This window comes from Crocuta crocuta, unplaced genomic scaffold (assembly GCF_008692635.1).
Source record: "Crocuta crocuta isolate KB4526 unplaced genomic scaffold, BGI_CrCroc_1.0 scaffold218, whole genome shotgun sequence".
Taxonomy (NCBI): Eukaryota; Metazoa; Chordata; class Mammalia; order Carnivora; family Hyaenidae; genus Crocuta; species Crocuta crocuta.
Window position 1 is genome coordinate 5,270,349 of NW_027533170.1, and position 20,427 is coordinate 5,290,775.

A 20,427-nucleotide genomic window follows, 5' to 3' on the forward strand; every position below is an offset into this window, starting at 1 on the left:
TGAGAGAACAGGTGTCTCAGTCGGTTAAGTGCCTGACTTGATCTCAGCTCCGGTTGTGATCTTAAGGTTCGTGAGTTTGAGCCCCTTATCAGGCTCCTCGCCATCAGCTTTGGATTCTTTCACTCCCTCTTTCTGCTCCTCCCCTGCTCGCTGTCTCAGAATAAAAAAAAAATTTTTTTTAAGGCAGAAAATTGAAGATAAAAGGTTTGATCTTTGGGATCTACAAGGGCTTCCTGTAGGAAGTGATTTTAGGCTGAACTGTAAAGGATTAGTTTTACATACTTTGGTAAGGAAGGGGGAGTGAGGGAATAGCCTTTGCAAAAGTGATGAGTGACTGGGAATTGAGGTCCAGTATAGTTGGGAATAAGGAGCCAGAGGAAAGGAGGTCAGGGGCCAGACCATGTGCCTTACTGGCCTAGTTAAGGATTTTAGTTTTTCCTGAGAGTATGGGAAAGCCATCAGAGGGTTGTAAGCAATGCAGTGATATGATCCACGTGTTTTTGGCAACTGTAAGGATATTCACCTGTGCAGATAGAGAATAGGGTGTTGGAGAATGGCTGTAGGAGACTATTTGAGTGATCCAGGCTTCTAGGGTGGTAGCTTGAAGGAGAAAAGTGAAAGGATTAGAGAGAAGTCAGTAGGTGAAATCAACAGGACCTGTTGATGATTTGGCTTCTGCGAGTGAGGGATGGGAGGCTCAGGATCACCCTTTGGTTTGTTTAACTTCATGGATTAGAACCAGGGGACAGAAAAGATGGCAGCAGGAATTGTAATATAAAAATGTCGGAGTATGTCAGGAGTTAGCCTCAGATGCTGCGCTTGGTGCCAAGAACACTACCATTACTGTTATGGGCTAAAAAGTTAGCATCCGTTAGGTAGCAGACAGCACACCAAGCATTTCAGGCTTGTTACTTAATTCTCAGGACACCTCGATAGGAAATGGAGCGAGTTCTTACTTCCTTACTAAGGAAGCCAAGGCTTTGGTAGCTTTATACCCAAGGTCATAAAACTAGCAAGTAGCATAATCAGTATGCAGTTGGAGGTTAAATTCTTAACTCCTTTCTTATGTACACTGCCTCCCAAAGGTCAGGAAGACTGACCTTGACCTCAGGGAGCTTACATGGATACATGCAGTCATACAGTGGAGGTATACAGTAGGTACAGTGCTGGGCACAGGGAGAGGGCCCATCCCGAGAAGCGTAGCCAAGTGGCTGTTTGAATTGTGTCTAGAAGAAAGAGGAGCCCCTCTACAAGACGGCAGAGGGGAAAGAACGTCCTAGGCAGGTAGATTGTGTTTGTGAGACTCAGCTTGAGCCCGCGCTGGAGTGCAGTGAGTAATAGTGTGGCTTTGTAATTGCGGGTCCAAGGGCTTTCGGCGGGGGGGTGGGGGGGTTGTGACNGTACCTGGTCTTGGTGAGACATCCCCCCTGCTTTGCCCCCCAAAAGGCTGTGGTATTGAGGCTGGTAATAGAGCAGGGGTATGCCTGAGTGACAGGCAACGTGTAGAACAGCCTGCCAGGCCTCTGTTTTGGGCTCACCGGTTCCAAGGTGTTCCCTGCACACTTGGGTGGTTCCTAGTCCGAGAGTCTGCGTTTGGCTGCCATTCTCACAGAGGCAGGACAAAGGATCCCACGCCTCAGCTCCCTGACCCCTTTCTGTTGGACACCTTTAGACTGTGATATTTTATATTCCGTTCTGTTCCTGTCATAAGCTATAGATCTGTAAGCATCGTCGTTTTGAGTCCTGTGATTCTTGAGCAAACAGGAAGTGTTTAACTCGCCACTGTTCATGCAGATGGAAAACAAAGACCTGTTCTGAGGACTTCTGGCAGTCTGCTGTTTTGGGAACACAGAATAAGAAAGGCGATAAAAGAGGTGTGGAGGCCACCTTGAGGAGATGCAGGGGAGTGGATGGCAGTGTTAACAGGTTGGGGTTTTCCTGTAGGCCCCAGGAATTATCACCAGGTTTTTGTTTTTTTTAATGTTTTTAAAATTTATTTCTGAGAGAGAGAGACAGCGTGAGCAGGGGAGGGTCAGAGAGAGAGGGAGACACAGAATCTGAAACAGACTCCAGGCTCTGAGCTGGCGCTCGGCACAGAGGCCAATGCGGGGCTCGAACCCACGAACTGTGAGATCATGACCTGAGCCGAAGTCGGATGCTTAACCGACTGAGCCACCCAGGGCCCCAGTTATCACCAGGTTTTAAGCAAATGGGGGATGTGGAGGCTAGGTCTCCCCATCCCCCCTCAGAAGACATGTGGGGAGGGGCGGCTCTACTGGCCTCTGGTGAATGGAAACCTGAGAGGCCGCTAAATGTGCCATGGGGCCCAGGGCCACGCAGTCCCCCCCCCTGCAAAAAATTATCCAGCCCTAAATTCACTGAGGCCTAGGACCCTGGGTTTCGAGGGAAGGGAGACTGGGTTGTGGGAAGACCTTTTAGGAAGTTGTGGCCTCAATCCTGTCTAGACTGTGGATTAGAAATGGAAGAGATGGGATGAATTTGAGGGAGAGAGATCTCTGTGACTAACTGGACAAGTAGGGAGACTTCATTTGAAACGATGCCCAGTTTCCACTTTACGGGGCCAGACAGATGGTAAAGGGGCACTTTTTACCTAAAATAAGATGATTTGCTTGGAGGTTTGCTGGAGGAAGCACGGCATGGCCATCAGTTCTGGTCCTGTTCAGTTTTGTGCATATTGGACCCTTCACAGTACAGCGGCCATGTGTGAAGAATAAGGTACATAAAAACGGAGTCATGACTTCACCTCTAGGAAAGGGTGTTGAGATTTGGAGGAGCGGTGAATGCCCAGTTGATAAGACTTTTTAAGTCGACACATCATGTGTATGTTAATATTTACATATTTGTGCAGTTGCCCAAGTACATAATTATATTTCATTTTATTATCAAAATGATCTTGTAACATAGTTCAGTTATTCATCGTATTTCCTAAGTGACAAAAGGTTGCATTAGCAGCTGATCCTTCTTTGAAGTGCGAGGTTTGATCTCTATTCTCCGGATCTGGAATGGCACTATTCTGCTCAGCAGGAGGATTCACGCTTGAAAGTACAGGCTTGTGCCACCCGCTCCCGTGGGGGTTGGGAACCCTCAAGCCCATGTCTCTTCCTCCCTCCTTTCCCAGTTTTTTAGTCTGCACCCTTTGTTTCTTATGTCTCCCTCCCTCTTTCTCCCACTTCTTTGTCCTCTGAGGAGGCCCTTCTCCTCTTTCATCTTTTTCTCCTTTTCTCTCTCATTATGCTTGCCCAGCTACCTCAGGAAGAATCCCACCCNTCATTTGTACAACCCAAATGGGCCTTTGGATTCTAACTGATTAAGCATAAGCCCTTGAAAATAACTCCAAAATCCTTTTCAGAATATTTCATTTACCCTCCCTGGCTTTCCTTTCAAATATGCCTGCCCTTAAACACAAGCTTCCAGATGAGCAAAAGATTTGTTTGCTTCTGCTTTCTTTTTGTTTCAATCACAAGTGTATAAAGAGTATAGTTTAATCATTGATATTTCTGTGGGAAACAAATGTGTAAAATGGGGGTACTCTTAGACTAAGTAGCCCACAGGCCTGTTCAGTTCATAATGCTGTTCACAACAAAAGGTGTATCAAATTCCATATAACTGACCTAGAGAAGAACTTAGGAAACAAACCTAAATTTGGTATTAAAATGAATTTAAGTTCTATGATAGAAATAGGCCTGCGGTGTCATGCTAAGGACCAGTCTGCACTGTGCCATCCATAAGTGTGCTTGTATGGTGCTGATAGGAAACGGGAGAAAATTTAGGGAAGGGAGATTCTTCATGGCAGTGAGTATAAGGGTCAGGAGTGTGACTTTGGAGTTCAGATTCTGTCTCTGCCTTTTACTAGATGAGCAGTCTTGGGTAGGTTACTTAACTCAGTTTCTCAGTTTGTCCAGTGGAGGGCACAAACCCTCTTGTAGGTTTGTTGGAAGATTCAAGTGATTTAATAAGAGACCTGGGTTAATTAGAACAGTTGTTTGGCTGGTTAGGTAGTTCCTCGCTCCCATTGTGAGGAAATTTGTTCAGTTCCTGTAAATCTTGCGTTGAACTGAAATCTGTCCCCCAGATTCCATCCACTGCTAGAAATAAAAGAAACGTGAAATTGCCTGTGACAGTAGAAGTCCATTGCTGATAGTATTACCATTTTAACAGGAAATCTGGTTACTCTCTCAGACTCATGAGCTGCAGTGATCTCTTCCTTTTTTCTCTGTCTTTATAGGTGATTACTGGTGGACACTATGATGTAGACTGTCGATTAGAAGACCCTGATGGTAACGTGTTGTACAAAGAGATGAAGAAACAGTATGATAGTTTTACCTTCACAGCCTCCAAAAACGGGACATACAAATTTTGTTTCAGCAATGAATTTTCCACTTTCACACACAAAACTGTCTACTTTGATTTTCAAGTTGGAGAAGACCCGCCTTTGTTTCCTAGTGAGAACCGAGTCAGTGCTCTTACCCAGGTAAATGAAAAGCGATATAATGGTGTGTTTAAAGGGAGGGAAAGCATAATTTCCTATGCATTCACCCGCTGATGAACACAGAGCTTTGAGACTTTCACATAGTCTTTAAGATCTGTCTTAATTCTTATAGTAGATGAGATCTTTCACAGAGAACTTGAGACGTTTTTGGTGGAGACCACTGTTAAAGGATTTGATGAACTTTTAAGTGTAGGGAGGAGGATCCATTCAGTGGGAAAGGAAATTTAGGAAGACTGAACAATGCTCCAGCGTTCTGAAGCGTTTTTTTGTAGTTTGTGAGGAATATGACTGCCATAACCCGGCAGGTTGGTATAACCAGAAACAATGGGATGCCTTAATTAATATATTAATTATATCAGTGGTAAGCCATCTAACAAAAATAGTTAAGGAAGGTAGGTTGGACTTTATGTTGAAGAAGAGCTAAACGAGAGAACGAGAAGGAAAGAAATTGAAAGTCCGTGGACAGATGCTGCTCACGTGGCAAGAAGGGCCATTTTAGTTCCAGCTTAAGCATCATATGAGCTTAGATCTTATCTAAGAGATACTCAGGTGTCTGAAGGAATGACTTCCTATCTATTTGTTAAGCCCTGAAAGTGGTAATTCATTGTTCCCAGGTTCTAGTTAGGTTGTTGGCCAAAGTCATGTGGTTACAGAGGCCATTTTTATATTTTTTATTTGTTATTTAAAAATTTTTTAATGTTTATTTTTAATATTTGTTTTATTTTTATTTTTTAATATGCTTTATTGTCAAATTGACTAACATACGTTGTGTAAAGTGCGCTCTGGATTTTTGGGGTAGGTTCCCGTGGTTCATCGCTTTCATGCAACACCCAGCACTCATCCCAACAAGTGCCCTCCTCAGTAATAACATGCGGGAGCCTTAATTCATAATCCTACTGGGAGCATTCACAGCATGTATTCAAACACACTTACTTTTGGAAATGTTCTCTTATTTCACCATGCTGTGTGAATGGAGCTTTGCCTTGTGAAAAGGTTTTCCTCTGGGGCCCTTTGTAACTGAAGCTTCGTGAATTTTAATTTGGATAAGAAGGTAGCTTGCTCTACAAACCAAGCAGGTAAATATAACACTTGAGTGGTAATAAAGCAGTTAGTAGCCGTCAATCTCCTTTATTCATATCACATTTTTTATCTTTTCTCAGTCTAATTTTCCTACTTTTGAAAAGCTCATGAGTCCCTCATACCTCCTGTGTACAGCACAGTTGTACACATCTTAAAGTAGATAAACCTAGCTGGTGGTAAATGCAGAATAAGTTATAGAGTTGTAGTAAGTCACCATTTTTCACCTGTTAATGAAATGATGGATCTGGAGTGGACAGTGTTACCAGTCACTGCTGACTAGTCACTGTGAAAAGCTGGAGGAGAGTTGTTCCGTGGCTGGGTCACACTGGTGGCGCCAAATCTAATGGCCATTTCCAGATGGAGAGAGAACTAGGCCTTGTGCGTCTTCTGGTAATACGCATTAATGAAGTGCACAACATTGCCGAGGAGGTGTTCCCACCCAGAACTTGACCTCTGAATTCCTTCAAATCTTGCCCCAACTACTGATTTATGGTAGTATAGTGGAGGAACACCATGGAGATATGGTCACGAAGTCCAGGAAGTTGGAAATGAACCAGGACAGAGGACCCAGCTTCCTCAGCAAGTGGGAAGGGAAGGCAGGAAGAGAACCAAAAGATTCAAGAACCCTTGAAAGACCCCTCAGCCAGACAGTGGGGTCGAAGCTGTTTGGATTCTGACTTGGAAACAACTTTTGAGATACTTGGGGAGATTTGAATACTGAGTTTATATTGAAAACGCTAAGGAACTTTTTTTCAATTGTGTTACATGTGCTAATGCTACCAGGGTTCTAGTTTTTAGTGTAGTGTTGTTGCCTTTTAGAAATGAATATAAAGAATAAAAGTTTAACTGAAATGATAACAGATAAGGCAGTTGCCTTAAATTAATTGGTGTGGGGAGAAAATAGTGAGGAATGTGTACCGGTGAAGCAAGGTTACCCACGTGTTAATTATTGACCTGGGGATTCACTGTACTATGCTCTTTGGAATATGAACTTTTTGAACGTGAACTTAAATAGAAACATTTCTCTTTAGAAGATGTAGGCAAAAAAGGGAAACATCTCAAAAATGATACGAATTCATGCAGCTAGTCCCTTTATTTCTGTGATGTTCTTTCCTCCAGCACTTCTTAATCCTTACTCCGTGTCGGGCTTTGAGGAATCCTTAAACATGCTGAATTTGTGTCAGATCCTTGCTTTTATGCACACTTCCCAGGGTTAGCCTCCATCCCACATTGAGAATGCGTGAGAGGTAGATATAGCTTAGAACCATCTCCGTAGCCTCCTACCACAAATTAGAAATCATTCATTTTAGCACACTTTTCCTAATCTGAATCTTAGGGGCCTCAACAAAACAAGAACAGCAAAAACATTTGACTTTATATCTAATAGGTACATGCAATTTGAGGCCCACATAATTTCTCACACTTTTTAGAAGCAACTTTAAATGGAATATTTTTATAAATGATTTCTTTCCTGCTTACTTTGGCAGAAACTTTATTAAATGTGTGAATTCTTTTCTAGTATCTCTATTCCTTCATGGAAAAAAAAAAGTCCAGAATTTTTTGAGAGATTCTGTGGACTTAATTAGTGAAAGGAGGAAAGAAGTTGTAAAAGTCATAACCACTTTGGAAGAGAGGAGTCCAGATAACTTTGTGACACGCAGGTATTGTAGTGACGGAGATGGCTTGACAGTTTTGGGGTCCAAAAGGAGAGAGAGGAGCAGAAACGGAAATTGGAAGGTAGCTAAGATAAGCCTGATTTATTGGAGAATTTTCCAGAATACAGGAAAGTAGTAATGTTCATCACCTTCCTCCCCCTGCTTCCCGTACTCTGTGGCCCTCATCACTGTCCTGTATCATATTTTTCCTTTGTCTGGCGTGCACAGTATAGGTCAGCAGTTCCTCCCTTAGTGAGAAGGGGGAAAACCCCTTAGGTTGTTTTTAGAATTTTTTTTTTTTAACATTTATTTATTTTTGAGAGACAGGAGGGGAGGGAAGAGAGAGAGGGAGACACAGAATCTGAAACAGGCTTCAGGCTCCGAGCTGTCAGCCCAGGGCTCGAACTCAAGAACCGCAAGATCTTGACCTGAGCTGAAGTTGGCCGCTTACCCGACTGAGCCACCCAGGCGCCCCTAAAATTCTTAATACGTGGTTTGTGATGTAGAAGAAGATAATATAATAACCGTGCATGTATTTCATCCCTAGGAGTAAGTTTTGTTTTGTTTTGTTTTTTAATTTCTTTTACCGTTTATTTATTTTTGAGACCGAGAGAGACAGAGCATGAGCTGGGAGGGGCAGAGAGAGAGGGAGACACAGAATCTGAAACAGGCTCCAGGCCCTGAGCTGTCAGCACAGAGCCCAATGCAGGGCTCGAATGCATGGACCACAAGATCATGACCTGAGCTGAAGTTGGACGCTTCACCAACTGAGCCACCCAGGCGCCCCTAACAATAGAAAAATATTAAACTCTGCTGTACAGACAAAAAAATTAGACTCTTAACCCTTCTCAAAGCAGAAAGTGTGATGAATATATAGAAAGGTAAGGTGTCCTGAGATGCAGGCTCGCAAGCGGATTACACAGTGAAACTGAACTTCCTCCCATTGAGAACGTATGTATTGGTTGCCTGGCAGGAGGGAGGAGACATGTGTAGCAAATAGATAAATTAAAGAAAGACACTGATGCTCCGACCTATCACTTTCAGACTCGACTGCTTTTAAAATGGTTGACTTTGTGTCAACACTTGGTTTATTTTTGTGTATCTCTGGATTTTGGTTTGTACTCCTTACTGATCACATTTTCTGACCAGCCATTCTCTTCCCCCTAATTCATCCTCTTGGAGGAGCCTGACCTTGAAGTTCTGTAACCAGCTACCATAACCGATCAGTATTTCTGATCCTGTCAGCATAGTGTTCCCTCTGTCACGTTACAGGTGCCCCCGCTGACTCCAGTGCGGGGCCCACCGCTGCCTCGCCGGGTCTGCGGCCTCCCCACTTGTCTTGGCGGGAGTGGATGCAAGGGCCGGTCGCATTGCCAGAGCTACTGACGTCCGTGAGCGAGTGCCAGTCTAGTGGCTGCTCATCAAATGAGTTGTTGAGATCTAATTGAAAGGTGAATGTGCTAGATAGTGCCAAAAGTGCCCCTCGGACTAACTGCACCTGTTTCTCTTTAGATGGAGTCTGCCTGTGTGTCAATTCACGAAGCTCTGAAGTCTGTCATCGACTATCAGACTCATTTCCGCTTGAGAGAAGCCCAAGGGCGAAGCCGAGCCGAAGACCTGAACACAAGAGTGGCCTATTGGTCAGTAGGAGAAGCCCTCATTCTCCTGGTGGTTAGCATAGGGCAGGTATTTCTTCTGAAGAGCTTTTTCTCAGATAAAAGAACCACCACAACTCGCGTTGGATCATAACCGTGTTCTGCGAGTCAATGCACCATTTGCCACCATAATATTGCTGTCCTCTGGTTAATTTTAGGTACTGAAGAACTTAATATTGGCAACATTTTTAAACCTTACTCATACACTTGTTGGGGGGGATGTACAGCGCATATCCCCAAACTGTGGAAAGGACACCTTTTTTAATTTGTAAAGGTAGAAAAACTTCGGAACTTATTTTGGGCTCTTCATGTTAAATATTCAGCACCAATGATCTTTTCTTGGTTGTTTATATCTTCGCACACTAACCTTTGGTATTTTGATTCCTTTTAGCCGTTTAAAAAGTACTTTTCTTATAGGTAGTGGATATTTTAAAAACCTTCCATTTAATGTCTTTGTGTTGTGGAGGAAGAAAATTGCCTTTTAATTGTTTTGTTTTTCAGAAAACCAAATGTGATTAATTGGACCAGGCCCTCATCTGCACTGTTTAATTTGGGCGTGGGGTGAGGGGAGGAGCCACTGTGGAAATGTTAGTTAATACTGATATAATTTTAAATTGATGGATCATGGTATAATTTATTTCCTACTAGCTTGGAAACTGTCAGACTTTCATTTTTTGTCTTCATTCTGTGATTTATAAGCCGATACGTTCTTTCTTCTGTGAAGACGTTCTTACCACAGAGAAAAAAGTAGGTTTCAACGACGTCACAGAGTTTATACAGGCCTTAAGAATCAGACCGTTAAAACAGGTAGCATAATTACAGAATAACCTAAGATTCAACATAGGGAGGCAAATGAAATGAGAAAACTTTGAGTGAGTCATCTGCACACATTACATTTTCAGTGCTTTTATAAAGAAAAAAGTTGATCTGTTTTGCTTTAACATTTTGATTGGCTGGTTCTTGCCCTAATGTGGCTTCAGCGTCTGAGCCATTCCCGACTTAAATTGACCGTTGTCACATTTGTATTGTAAAAGTGCCATTTATCTTATCCTGAGGGTGTGCTGCACTGAGAAGTTAATTTCTTTGGGTTTTATGCTTTCTTTTTTCTTGTGTATTTTGGGTTTGTTTGTTTTTTGTCTTGCACATGTAATTTGTACATTTCTGGTTAGCGACCCTAAGACGATTTAAAACTTCAGAATGCTGTGTGTTTCTTATTTGCTAATCTTCATTGATTGATCTGCATTTAATGAACATTAAACAGTGCATATCCTATATGCTATAGGGTTTAGACTGTGTTTGTATTTTATAACTCGTATAGACTGAGCTGATTGAAACAAGATTTTGTTGAGGTGTTCCGGAATAGAATACAAGACACATGCAAAACTCTGTAGGTGTTTCAAGCTTTTCTGCTGTTTAAAAAAAAAACTTTTCACAGCTGCTTTTTGCCATGCCTCCCCCCCCCCCAGAGTGAGGAGTGCTGAACAAGACTGTCCCCTAAAACGCTAATTGGATGGCAGTTCTAGTCACTTAACCACTGTGGACTAGACCTTAACTCTTAATGTGAAGCTGTCTTTAAACGTTTTCAAAAAGTAGACCCTCTTCTGCACCGTAAGAGCAAAACAAATTCAGAGGTGTCATGCTTGCTAATTTCAGATGCTACAGCGCAGTGAGGGATGAACACGTTTCTACCCCTTTCATTCTCAAATCCTTGAAGACCAAATAGCAACTCTTGAAGTTATTCAGCAGTGGACTTAGGAACTGAAGTTGACGATTTTGCGCATGTATCTCTGGGTTCCTGTATTGGGACTGTCCTGCGGCTTTCCTACGTGTCCCTGCGTATGAAACACTAGTGATAACGTGATTGATACGCGTGGGCGTGTGTTATATGTCCTTCTCCGCTTGCCTGTCTGCTCCGTCATGTTCCGATACCGACACCATAATTAATCCCTGTCAGGCATCATCAGTGAGCCCCGTTTGGCTTTAGATAAGGCAGTCATTCAGTCTGCGCCTACCAGAACCGTGTGATACTAGATGATTACTACAAATAGCTTTTGGTGAAACTGTCCAGCTGTCTTGAAATTTTTGAAGTCACTGCTGTTTCCTGTTGTAGAAAATAGCACAGGTGTAGTTGAGTCTGTCTGGAAGCTTTTCAAGTTTGACGGCTGTCTGTACTCCACTGGCTGTGTATGTCAAAATTAGAAAATACCTATCTATCCAGACCCAAACGTTTAGGGACTTCTTTTTTCTTCCTCCTGCCATATAATTTGTAGTGGATCTCGTTTCTTTAATCTTTTCATGACTTGTTGGAACAGTTTGAATTTCCCAAATATTTATGTTTAGACATATGGCTCAGAGTATATATTTAACATCCCTAGCTGTATATATTTTTAAAGTAAAATAAGTAATGGGAAGGAACTTGATACACAAGTTTATTACTAAAATATCAACTGTGTGAAGATCCAATTTAAGATATTACTTTCCTTATTCATTGAAACATGGTTTTTTCTATTGAAGACAAACGGTTTGTGGTTCACAGCCCTCATCCTGGCTTGATGATAATCAACTTTGAAAATACAGTGACCCGAAGAGCGGTTTTATTCTCTGGAGGATCTCATTTAAATCTCTGTACATCCATTTTTGCTTCAGTTTGTGTAAAATTTGCAGTTCTATAGGACAAAGCAGAGCCTGTGACTATTGTTTTCAGAAGTTAAACAAGTTAATATATAAATAATTCAAAGGGGGTTTTCATTTACTTTTGAAAAGAAAAATTTCTCTAAACACGTGTTGGTCCTGCAGGATTGCACCAATCGATTCTTGTAGAATAAAAACTCTTTCAACAAACTGACTTCACTTGTTTCTGTCAGGATTTGTGTTTTTAAAGCTCCTTGAAAACTTGCCGCTTGGAATACTACAGTTTGTAGCGAGAGAATGATTTTTATTGGGTATTTCGTCTAAACATATCAGGGACTAGCCAAGAAAGAATGATAAAGAAGAGGAATACCACCTCTAAAGTACCTCATTTTAAATCTTTTTGCATTTTCTCACCAAATGTTTCGGGTGAATGGGAGTCAAGTCCTCAGGTCCCTAAAAAAGCTCGGTTTTTAAGTAAATTAACCTTAGGTTGTATACCAGCTGTGCTCAATTTTTTCTTTCCCCTCATAATGTAATCACAGGGGACATTTGGGTTCCTGGGCAAGATGCTACAAAAGTAGCAGAAACATAGCAGTAAACAGAGGTTGGTATTTACTGAACGCTTCCCCTGGGCCCAGGTGCTGCGCTAAGCATTTTACTTGCATGGACACATTTCATCTTAGCGATAGTCGTGTGCACCAAGGATTTTCTTCCCATTTCACAGACAAAATGGTGAAGGCATCGAAAGGTTAAGAAACTTCCCTGTATCTCAGTATTACTAGCACAGTCTGAGCGTGAAGCAGGGTGCTCTGGCCCCGGGGGGTCTTCTGCACTACCGTGCATTACTGCCCGACATACACCAGCTAAGGAGAGACCCCAGATGGCTTAGCTCTCTTGGTTTTAGTATAGCTCAAAAGCAGTTCGGGGCTTTGGTTCTGGACTCACAGCCAAGTTCAAATTATAGTTGTGTGACCTCACACAAGTGATTTTAACTGTATTTGCATCTTCACCTGTCACTAAGGTAGTAGCTGCTATAAAGAGAATAAAATGAGATGTTTATGAAACAGAATCAGTGCCCACCATATACAAGCACACTTATTTTCCTCAGTGGTCCAGTTCTAGTCTCTTGATCTTCCTGTAGTTTCTGAAGTTCTTGCTGCAGCCTCTGTTCTTATGGCTCTTAAGTAATAGGTAAGAGGAACGTGAAAGGGTTTATCATTAGCGTAACAGTCTGCTAGAATCCTAGTTTCAAGAATGAGCAAGGTACTGTGACCACCAGGAACGTACCTTAGTTGGGGGAGACGGTAGCTCTTTAAGCAGCTCATGTTATGTAAATAGTGAAGTGGAATGGACTCCAAGAATCAAGGCATTTCAAGGTAAAAAGAATATAAATAGAAGAAAAATAATCTATAGATCAAAACATTTACTTCCCATGGAGTTTAACTCTGTCTCCCCACTGGGGAAGCTCACGGTCGTCTAGGTAGGCCAGTGATTATGTGGAATAATCTCCAATTCAGAGATACATGGACTATTGGCCAGTCCCCATTGCTACATACTGAAAAGAAAAACCACGTTTTTTAACTTTGTTAGTAATAGAAGTGATGTTTGGTCTAACTTCTCATGGTTATTTCCGAATTCTGGAAGAAAATACCAGGATGTTATCCTAAACCACCAAATGTGCCGTTTTTCCGTCCACATTTCTCCACAATATATTATTAGAAATCCTATTACTCGCTTAAGTCAAGATCTACTGGAAGTAACACTGGTCTGTCACAATCTGTTTTTAATTAATAATGATTATTACTCCTTTAAAGAGAAAAGACCGCAAAAGAATTTGAGAAATAATGGCTCAAAGAATAAAATCCACTCCTCCCACCATCCACTTAAGACTATTTCAGTTATTTTAAACATATAAAATATATATATATATATACACACACACACTTACATGTTTATTTTTGAGCGAGCTCAAGTTGGGGAGGCACAGAGAGGGGGACAGAGGATCCAAAGAAGGATCTGCACTGACAGGAGCAATCCCAACATGGGGCTCAAACTCCCAAACCGCAAGATCATGACCTGAGCCAAAGTTGGACGCTCAACCAACGGAGCCACCCAGGTGTCTCTATATTTTAAGAATTGGTATTCTGTTGTCTGTAACAAAATTTTAAACTTAAAATGGTAAAATTCGGACATAATATAGGAGTTATTAGGGGTGCATGGGTAGCACAGTAGGTTAAGTGACTCTTGATTTTGGCTCAGGCCGTGATCTCATATTCGTAGAGTCAAGCCCCTCGTCTGGCTCAGTGCTGACAGTGCAGAGCCTGCTTCGGATTCTCTCTCTCTGCCTCTCTCTCAAAATAAATGACCTTAAAAAAATAGAAAGAAGCCTGCTCTTAAAAAGAAAGTTACGGGGCGCTTGGGTGGCTCAGTCGGTTAAGCGTCCGACTTCGGCTCAGCTCATGATCTCATGGTTTATGGGTTCGAGCCCCGCGTCGGGCTCTGTGCTGACAGCTCAGAGCCTGGAGCCTGCTTTGGATTCTGTCTCCCTCTCTCTCTGCCCCTCCCCTGCTCATGCTGTCTCTCTCTCTCTCTCTCAGAAATAAAGCCTAAAAAAAAAAGTTACTAGATGTATATAAAGAGAAATAATGTACTGCATACAATCATAACACCAATGCTCAGGTTAAATGCCATATTGCCAGCACCCTCGAGGCTTTCGGGTATCCTTCCCTGATCACATCCCTAAATTCCCCCACTAGAGATAAGCAAGATTATGGTAATGAAAATAATTTTCAGGGCATGTGGGTGGCTCTGTTGAGTGTCCCGACTCAATTTCGGCTCAGCTCATGATCCCAAGGTCATGGGATCAAGCCCTACATCAGGCTCCATGCTGAGCACGCACTCTCAAAAAACTAAAATTAAAACAGCATACTTTTATTATCTCACTGTATCTGTCCACAGCTTAGCATGGCCCTTAGGTTCACAAGACTGCATCAAGTACTCACCTGGACTGTGTTCTCAGCTGGAGCCTGGGGTCCTCTTCCAAAACTCAGATGGTTGACAAAATTCAGCTCCTAGCAGCCCTCCGCCACTAGAGGCTGCCTCTCCAGATCCTGTCTCCACTGTATGCTTCCTCTAGGCCAGTAAGAGAAACTCTACGACTTTGAGTCTCTTTCAGAAAAGGCGAGACAGGACGCACCTGATTAGGTCACAACCACCCAGAATAAGCTCCCCTTTGACTAACTCCAAGCCAGCAGTATAGAGATATTAACTGTATCTTCAAAATCATTTTACCTTTGCCCTATTCTGTTAGGAAGAAGCAAGTTCTATATTTTGCCCTCAGAAAAGTATGGATCTGGGGGTGGGGAGGGAGTGCACAGGCTATCCCAGAGTTGTGCGTACCACAAGCTCCATACTCCGAGTGCAGATATCTAGTTGACTTACTCATTAATTTCAAAGAATACTCTGATCTCATTAATACTTGTAATTTGACCCACAGATATTATGTGGGGCTTTTAGTTCTTCATGTTCAAACATAGCTATTTAAGTTATAATTGCATTATTATTAGGGAATATGTTCTCTGTGATTTAAATTGACATTGGTTAACAATCGTCTTATGACTCCATTTACCTCCCACTCAACTTATATGTTGTCATGTATTTTGTATCTCTTTATTTTGTTTTATTTTTTTAATGTTTATTTTTTTTTTGAGAGAGCGAGCGAGCAAGGGAGGGGCAGAGAGAGAGAGGGAGACACAGAATCTGAAGCAGGCTCCAGGCTCTGAGCTGTCAGCCCAGAGCCTGATGTGGCGTTTGAACGCACGAATCGTGAGATTGTGACCTGAGCGGAAGTCAGATGCTTAACCGACTGAGCCAGCCAGGCAACCAATGTCTTTAAATATGTCATTATTATTGTTTTGTATGGTCACCATTCATTTAGATTTACCTATATATTTGCTATCATTTTTGCTGTCTGTCCCTTGCTGTGTCTTTGAACTCCCATCTGGAATAATGTAGTGCAGTTCAGCTGTGGCAGATTCACATCTTTTTTCTTTTTAATATCTTTTTGGGGCACCTGGGTAGATCAGTCGGCTGAGCATCTGACTTCAGCTCAGGTCATGATCTTGCAGTTAGTTCATGAATTCAAGCCCCATATTGGGCTCTCTGCTGTCAGCACGGAGCCTGCTTTGGAACTTCTGTTTCCCCCTCTCTCTGCCCTTCCCCTGCTTGTGCTCTCTCAAAAATAAATAAAACATTAAAATATATTTATATATTATATATATATAAGTAGAAATTACAAACTCAGTGAATGAGTCTCCTGGCAAATTAAAGACAGCTGAAAAATGACTTCATGATTTACAGGCCATACAAGAAGAAACTATTTAGGATGATGCAGAGAAAATAAACACAGAGCATACAGAACAATGACAATAGAAGAACACACCAAGAAGGTCTAACATGTGTTTACTTGGAGCTTCAGAACTCAAGAGAGAATGAATATTGGGCTGAGGCAATACCTCAAGAATATAATTGGGAATTTCCCAGAACTGATGTATGAGTCCACATCTCCAAGAGGCCAAACAAAACCAAAGTGGAAAAACAAAATGAGATCCTCACTTAGACACAGCATAATAAAACTGTAGAAAAGCAAATGCAAAGGAAAAAAACCTTGAAAACAGCCAGAGGAAAAGGTCTCCACCAGTTTCAAGGCAGCAAGAGACTAACAGTTGATTTCTTCACGGCAATGATAGGGAAGCCAGAAGACAATGGGAAGATTGTCTTCAAGATCATCGCCCAAAGAGAATTCTATGCCCCCCAAAAATTTATTGTCTTTAAGAATGAAGGCAAAATAAATATATACTTAAAGCAATTTTTTTCAATGTTTATCTAATTTTGAGAGAGCTACGCAGAAGGGCAGAGAGAGAGAGGGAGACACAGAATCCTAAGCAGGCTCCAGGGTCTGAGCTGTCGGCACAGAGCCGGATGCAGGGCTGGACTCCAGGACAGTGAGATCATGAAAGTGAGCCAAAGTCGGATGCTTAATCCACTGAGCCACCCAGGTGCCCCACCAATGAATATTCTTAAGGTGTCTTGTTTGTTTACATATCTATTGTCCATCTCTTGGACAATAGAGCAAAATCCCCATGAGGACTGGGACCATGTGTCTTCTTGACACTATATCCCTCCTGCCTTGTACATAAACAATACTAAATATTTGTAGCATAAACGGTGCACTATCTTGAAAGTAACGAGATAATTTGGGGAGAAAATTCAAGTAATTAAACTCATAACCAATTTATACTGTTTTCTTACTACGCCACGTGAATATGTATGAAGAACAGTGCAAAATTGGGAGCAATTTAAAATATAAAATGGAACAAGTGATGTAAATTTGCCTTTGACACTGGTGACTCCGGGTTGATTTATGCATGCCACGTGGGTGGTGAATGGGGAACTTGATGTTTATCTCACTTGTCATTAGTGGTATTTCAATGAAAACACTGAAAAGCAGATTGGAAGGGTTGTCAGATCGAGAAGTACAGACAGGAAACTTTTGGCCGGGAATAGGAATTTGACAGAAGTAAAAGAAATGGAAGTGGAGACGATTTCTGACCTGGGTTGATCGGGAAGGACTAGGATTGGGAGTTTGCGGCGGACAGGGTAGGATCGGGTATTTGGCTGTAGAAGGCTTTTTATGCTTCTTGTTTCCTTTTTTGGCTTTCTCTTCATATTCAGTGGAGCTTCAGTCTGTTTCGGTTGTGGCCAAGGGACCCTAGAGAGGAGACTGTCAGGGTGGCTTTTTCGGGGAGGGGGTGATGCGCCGCGCATCCATGCCCAGGGATATAGCTGAGGACAGCACTAGTCAGTGAAGGGGCCCCAAAGGGAAAGGAGAAGCCAAGGGGCAGCCGGGGGGACCGCGGGAGCGGCTGGATTTCGGGACTGGTCTGGGGTTTGGGTAAGCCCACGGTTTCCTTCCTTCAGAGTTTAGGGGCACCTCCTGTCTGGGAGGCGTGGAGGCAGCGGCGGCACCCCTCACCCCAGCAGCCAGGTCTGTTCGGAGCAAACACGCCGGCGTCAACCGCACCCACGCCCTCCAGGCCCGGGCGTCCGGGGGACATTACAAAGCAGCGCAGAGAACGTGCCCATTTGCCTCGGTGACATTCCCCCGCGCCACTGCGGGTCCTCTGCTCCGCTCTTACTTCTGCGCAGAGACCCAGGAAGGTTCGCGGGACTGGTTCCCGCGGGGCCGACCTCCGGAGGCTCGCGTCCTAGCGCCGCTCGGGAAAGAAGTGGGCGAGCGGGACCCGGACACCTCCCCTTCCTGGCGGCAAGCGGGGACAGTGGGCGTGGGCTCGCGAGGGGCGGGGCCTGCGCTCGGGGCCGCGCGAGGGCGGTGGGCGTGGACTCGAGATGAGAGGGGCCTGCGCGCGGGGCCGCACGAGGGCGGTGGGCTTGGGCCCGCGAGGGGCGGGGCCTGCGTGCTGGGTCTGCACGCTCCCTACCGGCGGCGCGCGGGGACGGTGGGTGGGGACCCGCGAGGGGCGGGGCCTGCGCGCCTGGCTTGACACCCTCCTTCCAGTGGCCTGTGGGGAAGTCGCCGCCCGCGGGGTCGCCCAGTGCGAGACGAAGACGAGGGAGCCGCGGGGCCCGCGCGGGTCGCCGCTGTCCAGGCGAGTAGCGGGCGTCCGGGCGGGAGCGGCATCGGGGCGCGGGGCGAGTTTGGGGCTGGCCGGCGCGGCGCCGTCCCTTCGGTGGGGGCATGCCTCACCTTGCAGGGAGAATCCGCTCAGCCCCGTGCTTATAGGTTTCCTTTTGACCGGAAAACCTGTTTCTGGGAAAAACTTCAGAACATAAGCAAGTGGCGGAGAGGTTCTCCGTGAGCCTTAGCTGGACACGTACGGAACTAATGCCCAAACTTTCGGTTTTGGTTTCCGTATTTGGTGTCTTGGCTAAAAGCTAATTTGGGCTGGCTAGTTTGTGCGCTAGTTTTTAGGCAGTAAACTACACTAAATATATATATATATATTTTTTACTTATATGCTTAAAGATATATATTAATCTTTATTTATAGATATGAATATATATATTTAAAGATCCGATACATTTTGACACTTGAAATAGTGTGTTGATTCTAAAGCTCTCCAACTCCATTTGAGATCTCATTTAAATCGGAAAGCAGATGAGCAGGTATAGAAAACTACCTTATCTCCTTTTGAAGCACAGTAAACGTCATTCATGTGTCCAGCTATATGGAACTTGAAGCATAAACTACGTTTAGACTGTTAAATCATTGGCACCTCCTCTCTTTGTCATTTGCTCCTCCTGGTGTTTATTTATTTAACAAACATCTGATAAATTTCGTCCTTAACACCCCCTAGACGAAACATCTCCATTCTAGGTCCCACCCATTTCTCTGCTCCCTTTGATTTAAGAACAAAAAAACTCCCCAGCTCTTTGAATGAAATGCTTGCTTCCCAAGTTTCTAGTTCTGCTGTTTCCTCCACCCCCTCTCATCCCAGTCAAGCTGTCCCGCTCCCCCGCCCCTTGGGAAATCGAGGGTCTGTGCCAGTTTTCACCTTCCACGGCACAGTTGATTGCTCCCTTCTCCTCCATGTTTTTCCTTCCGCTGGCTTCCTGGCCACCACATTCTCCTGCGTTTCCTTTCATTTCACCGGCCTCTCCTGTGTCTCTAGGTTTCTCTTGTTTTCCCAGCCACTGAATGTTCAGAGTGCCACAGCGCTCAGTACTTGGCCATATTCTCTTTCTAGGCATACTTTCTTCCAAGGCAATTTCTTTCTTTCTTTTTAAAAAATTTTTAATGTTTGTTTTTGAGTGAGAGAGAGAGAGAGAGCAGGAGCTGGGGAGGGGCAGAGAGAGAGGGAGACGCAGAATCTGAAGCAGGCTCCAGGCTCTGAGTTGCTATGAGAGTACAGAGGCGGATGCCAGCCTTGAACCCACCTACCTTGAGATCATGACCTGAGCCGAAGTTGGATGCTTAACCAACTGAGCCACTCAGGCACCCCTCCCAAGGCAATACCTAACGGAAGGGGCAGGCCATGGCTATAAATAAGGTCTCTAAGCTGGCAGCTTACAAATGTTTCCCTTTAACTTTTCTGTCTTGAGTTCCAGACGCATATCCCCAACTGTTGACTCAACATCTCCACTTGGAAGTCTGATGGGCATTTAAATGTAGTGTGGCCATGGGTGCCTGGGTGGCTCATTCGGTTGAGCGTCCGACTTCCGCTCAGGTCGTGATCCTCCATTTCTTGAGTTCGAGCCCTGAGAACGGCTCTGTGCTGAGAGTTCAGAGCCTGGAGCCTGCTTCAGATTTTGTGTCTTCCTCTCTCTCTGCCCCTCTCCCATTTGTTTTCTCTCTCTCTTTCAAAAATAAATAAAATGTTTAAAAAAATAAATGTAATGTGTCCAAACAGAATTAGTAATCCCTCAGCCACCCAGCCCTCCCTTGTGTTTTTCCCTCATTTACCTTCCTCATCACAGTAAATGTTACTGTCGTTCATCTAGGCTGAAACTGTAGGAATCGCCCCGGACTCGTCCTTTTAGCTCAGACCGAGCATCCAAGCATCCAGCAAATTCTGTCAGCTCTGCCTTGAAAAGATGTCTCACGTCTGACCACGTATCACCCCCTCTCTAACAAAAACCACGATGCCTTCTTACTTAGATGACTGTACGTCTCTGATTGGATATCCCTGCTTCTGCTCTTGCTCCCAACAGCTGTGATGGAAAAAAAACAAACAAACATAGAATCAGAACTTTCACTTCCCTTCAAACCTAGGAGCTTCTCATCAAAGTCAGAAAAACACAAAGCCCTATGTGATCTAACCTCCGACTCTGATCTCATCCCTCACATCCCCCCCCCCCCTTACCCTCCCACTGACAC

General features: G+C 43.8%; 2 protein-coding genes across 4 annotated transcripts in view; both read left to right on the forward strand.

Moving 5' to 3' along the window:
• The window catches only part of TMED7 (transmembrane p24 trafficking protein 7), a 12,981-nt gene extending 1,236 nt beyond the window's left edge, over window positions 1–11,745 (forward strand). Inside the window, exons 2-3 of the mRNA XM_077746233.1 lie at window positions 4,247–4,492; window positions 8,758–11,745. Of these exons, the coding sequence (XP_077602359.1) occupies window positions 4,247–4,492; window positions 8,758–8,994 (483 nt within the window). The 3' untranslated portion in view covers window positions 8,995–11,745. The remainder of the gene's footprint in view (window positions 1–4,246; window positions 4,493–8,757) is intronic.
• Window positions 11,746–18,083: 6,338 nt separating this feature from the next.
• TICAM2 (TIR domain containing adaptor molecule 2) overlaps window positions 18,084–20,427 on the forward strand; it is a 21,767-nt gene continuing 19,423 nt past the window's right edge. For 2 of the 3 annotated variants that reach the window (XM_077746230.1, XM_077746232.1), the window contains exon 1: window positions 18,084–18,199. The gene's annotated coding sequence lies outside the window, so the exon portion shown is untranslated. Of the gene's footprint in view, window positions 18,200–18,686; window positions 18,717–20,427 lie in introns of those variants that run through there. The other variant, XM_077746231.1, reaches the window with a different exon arrangement.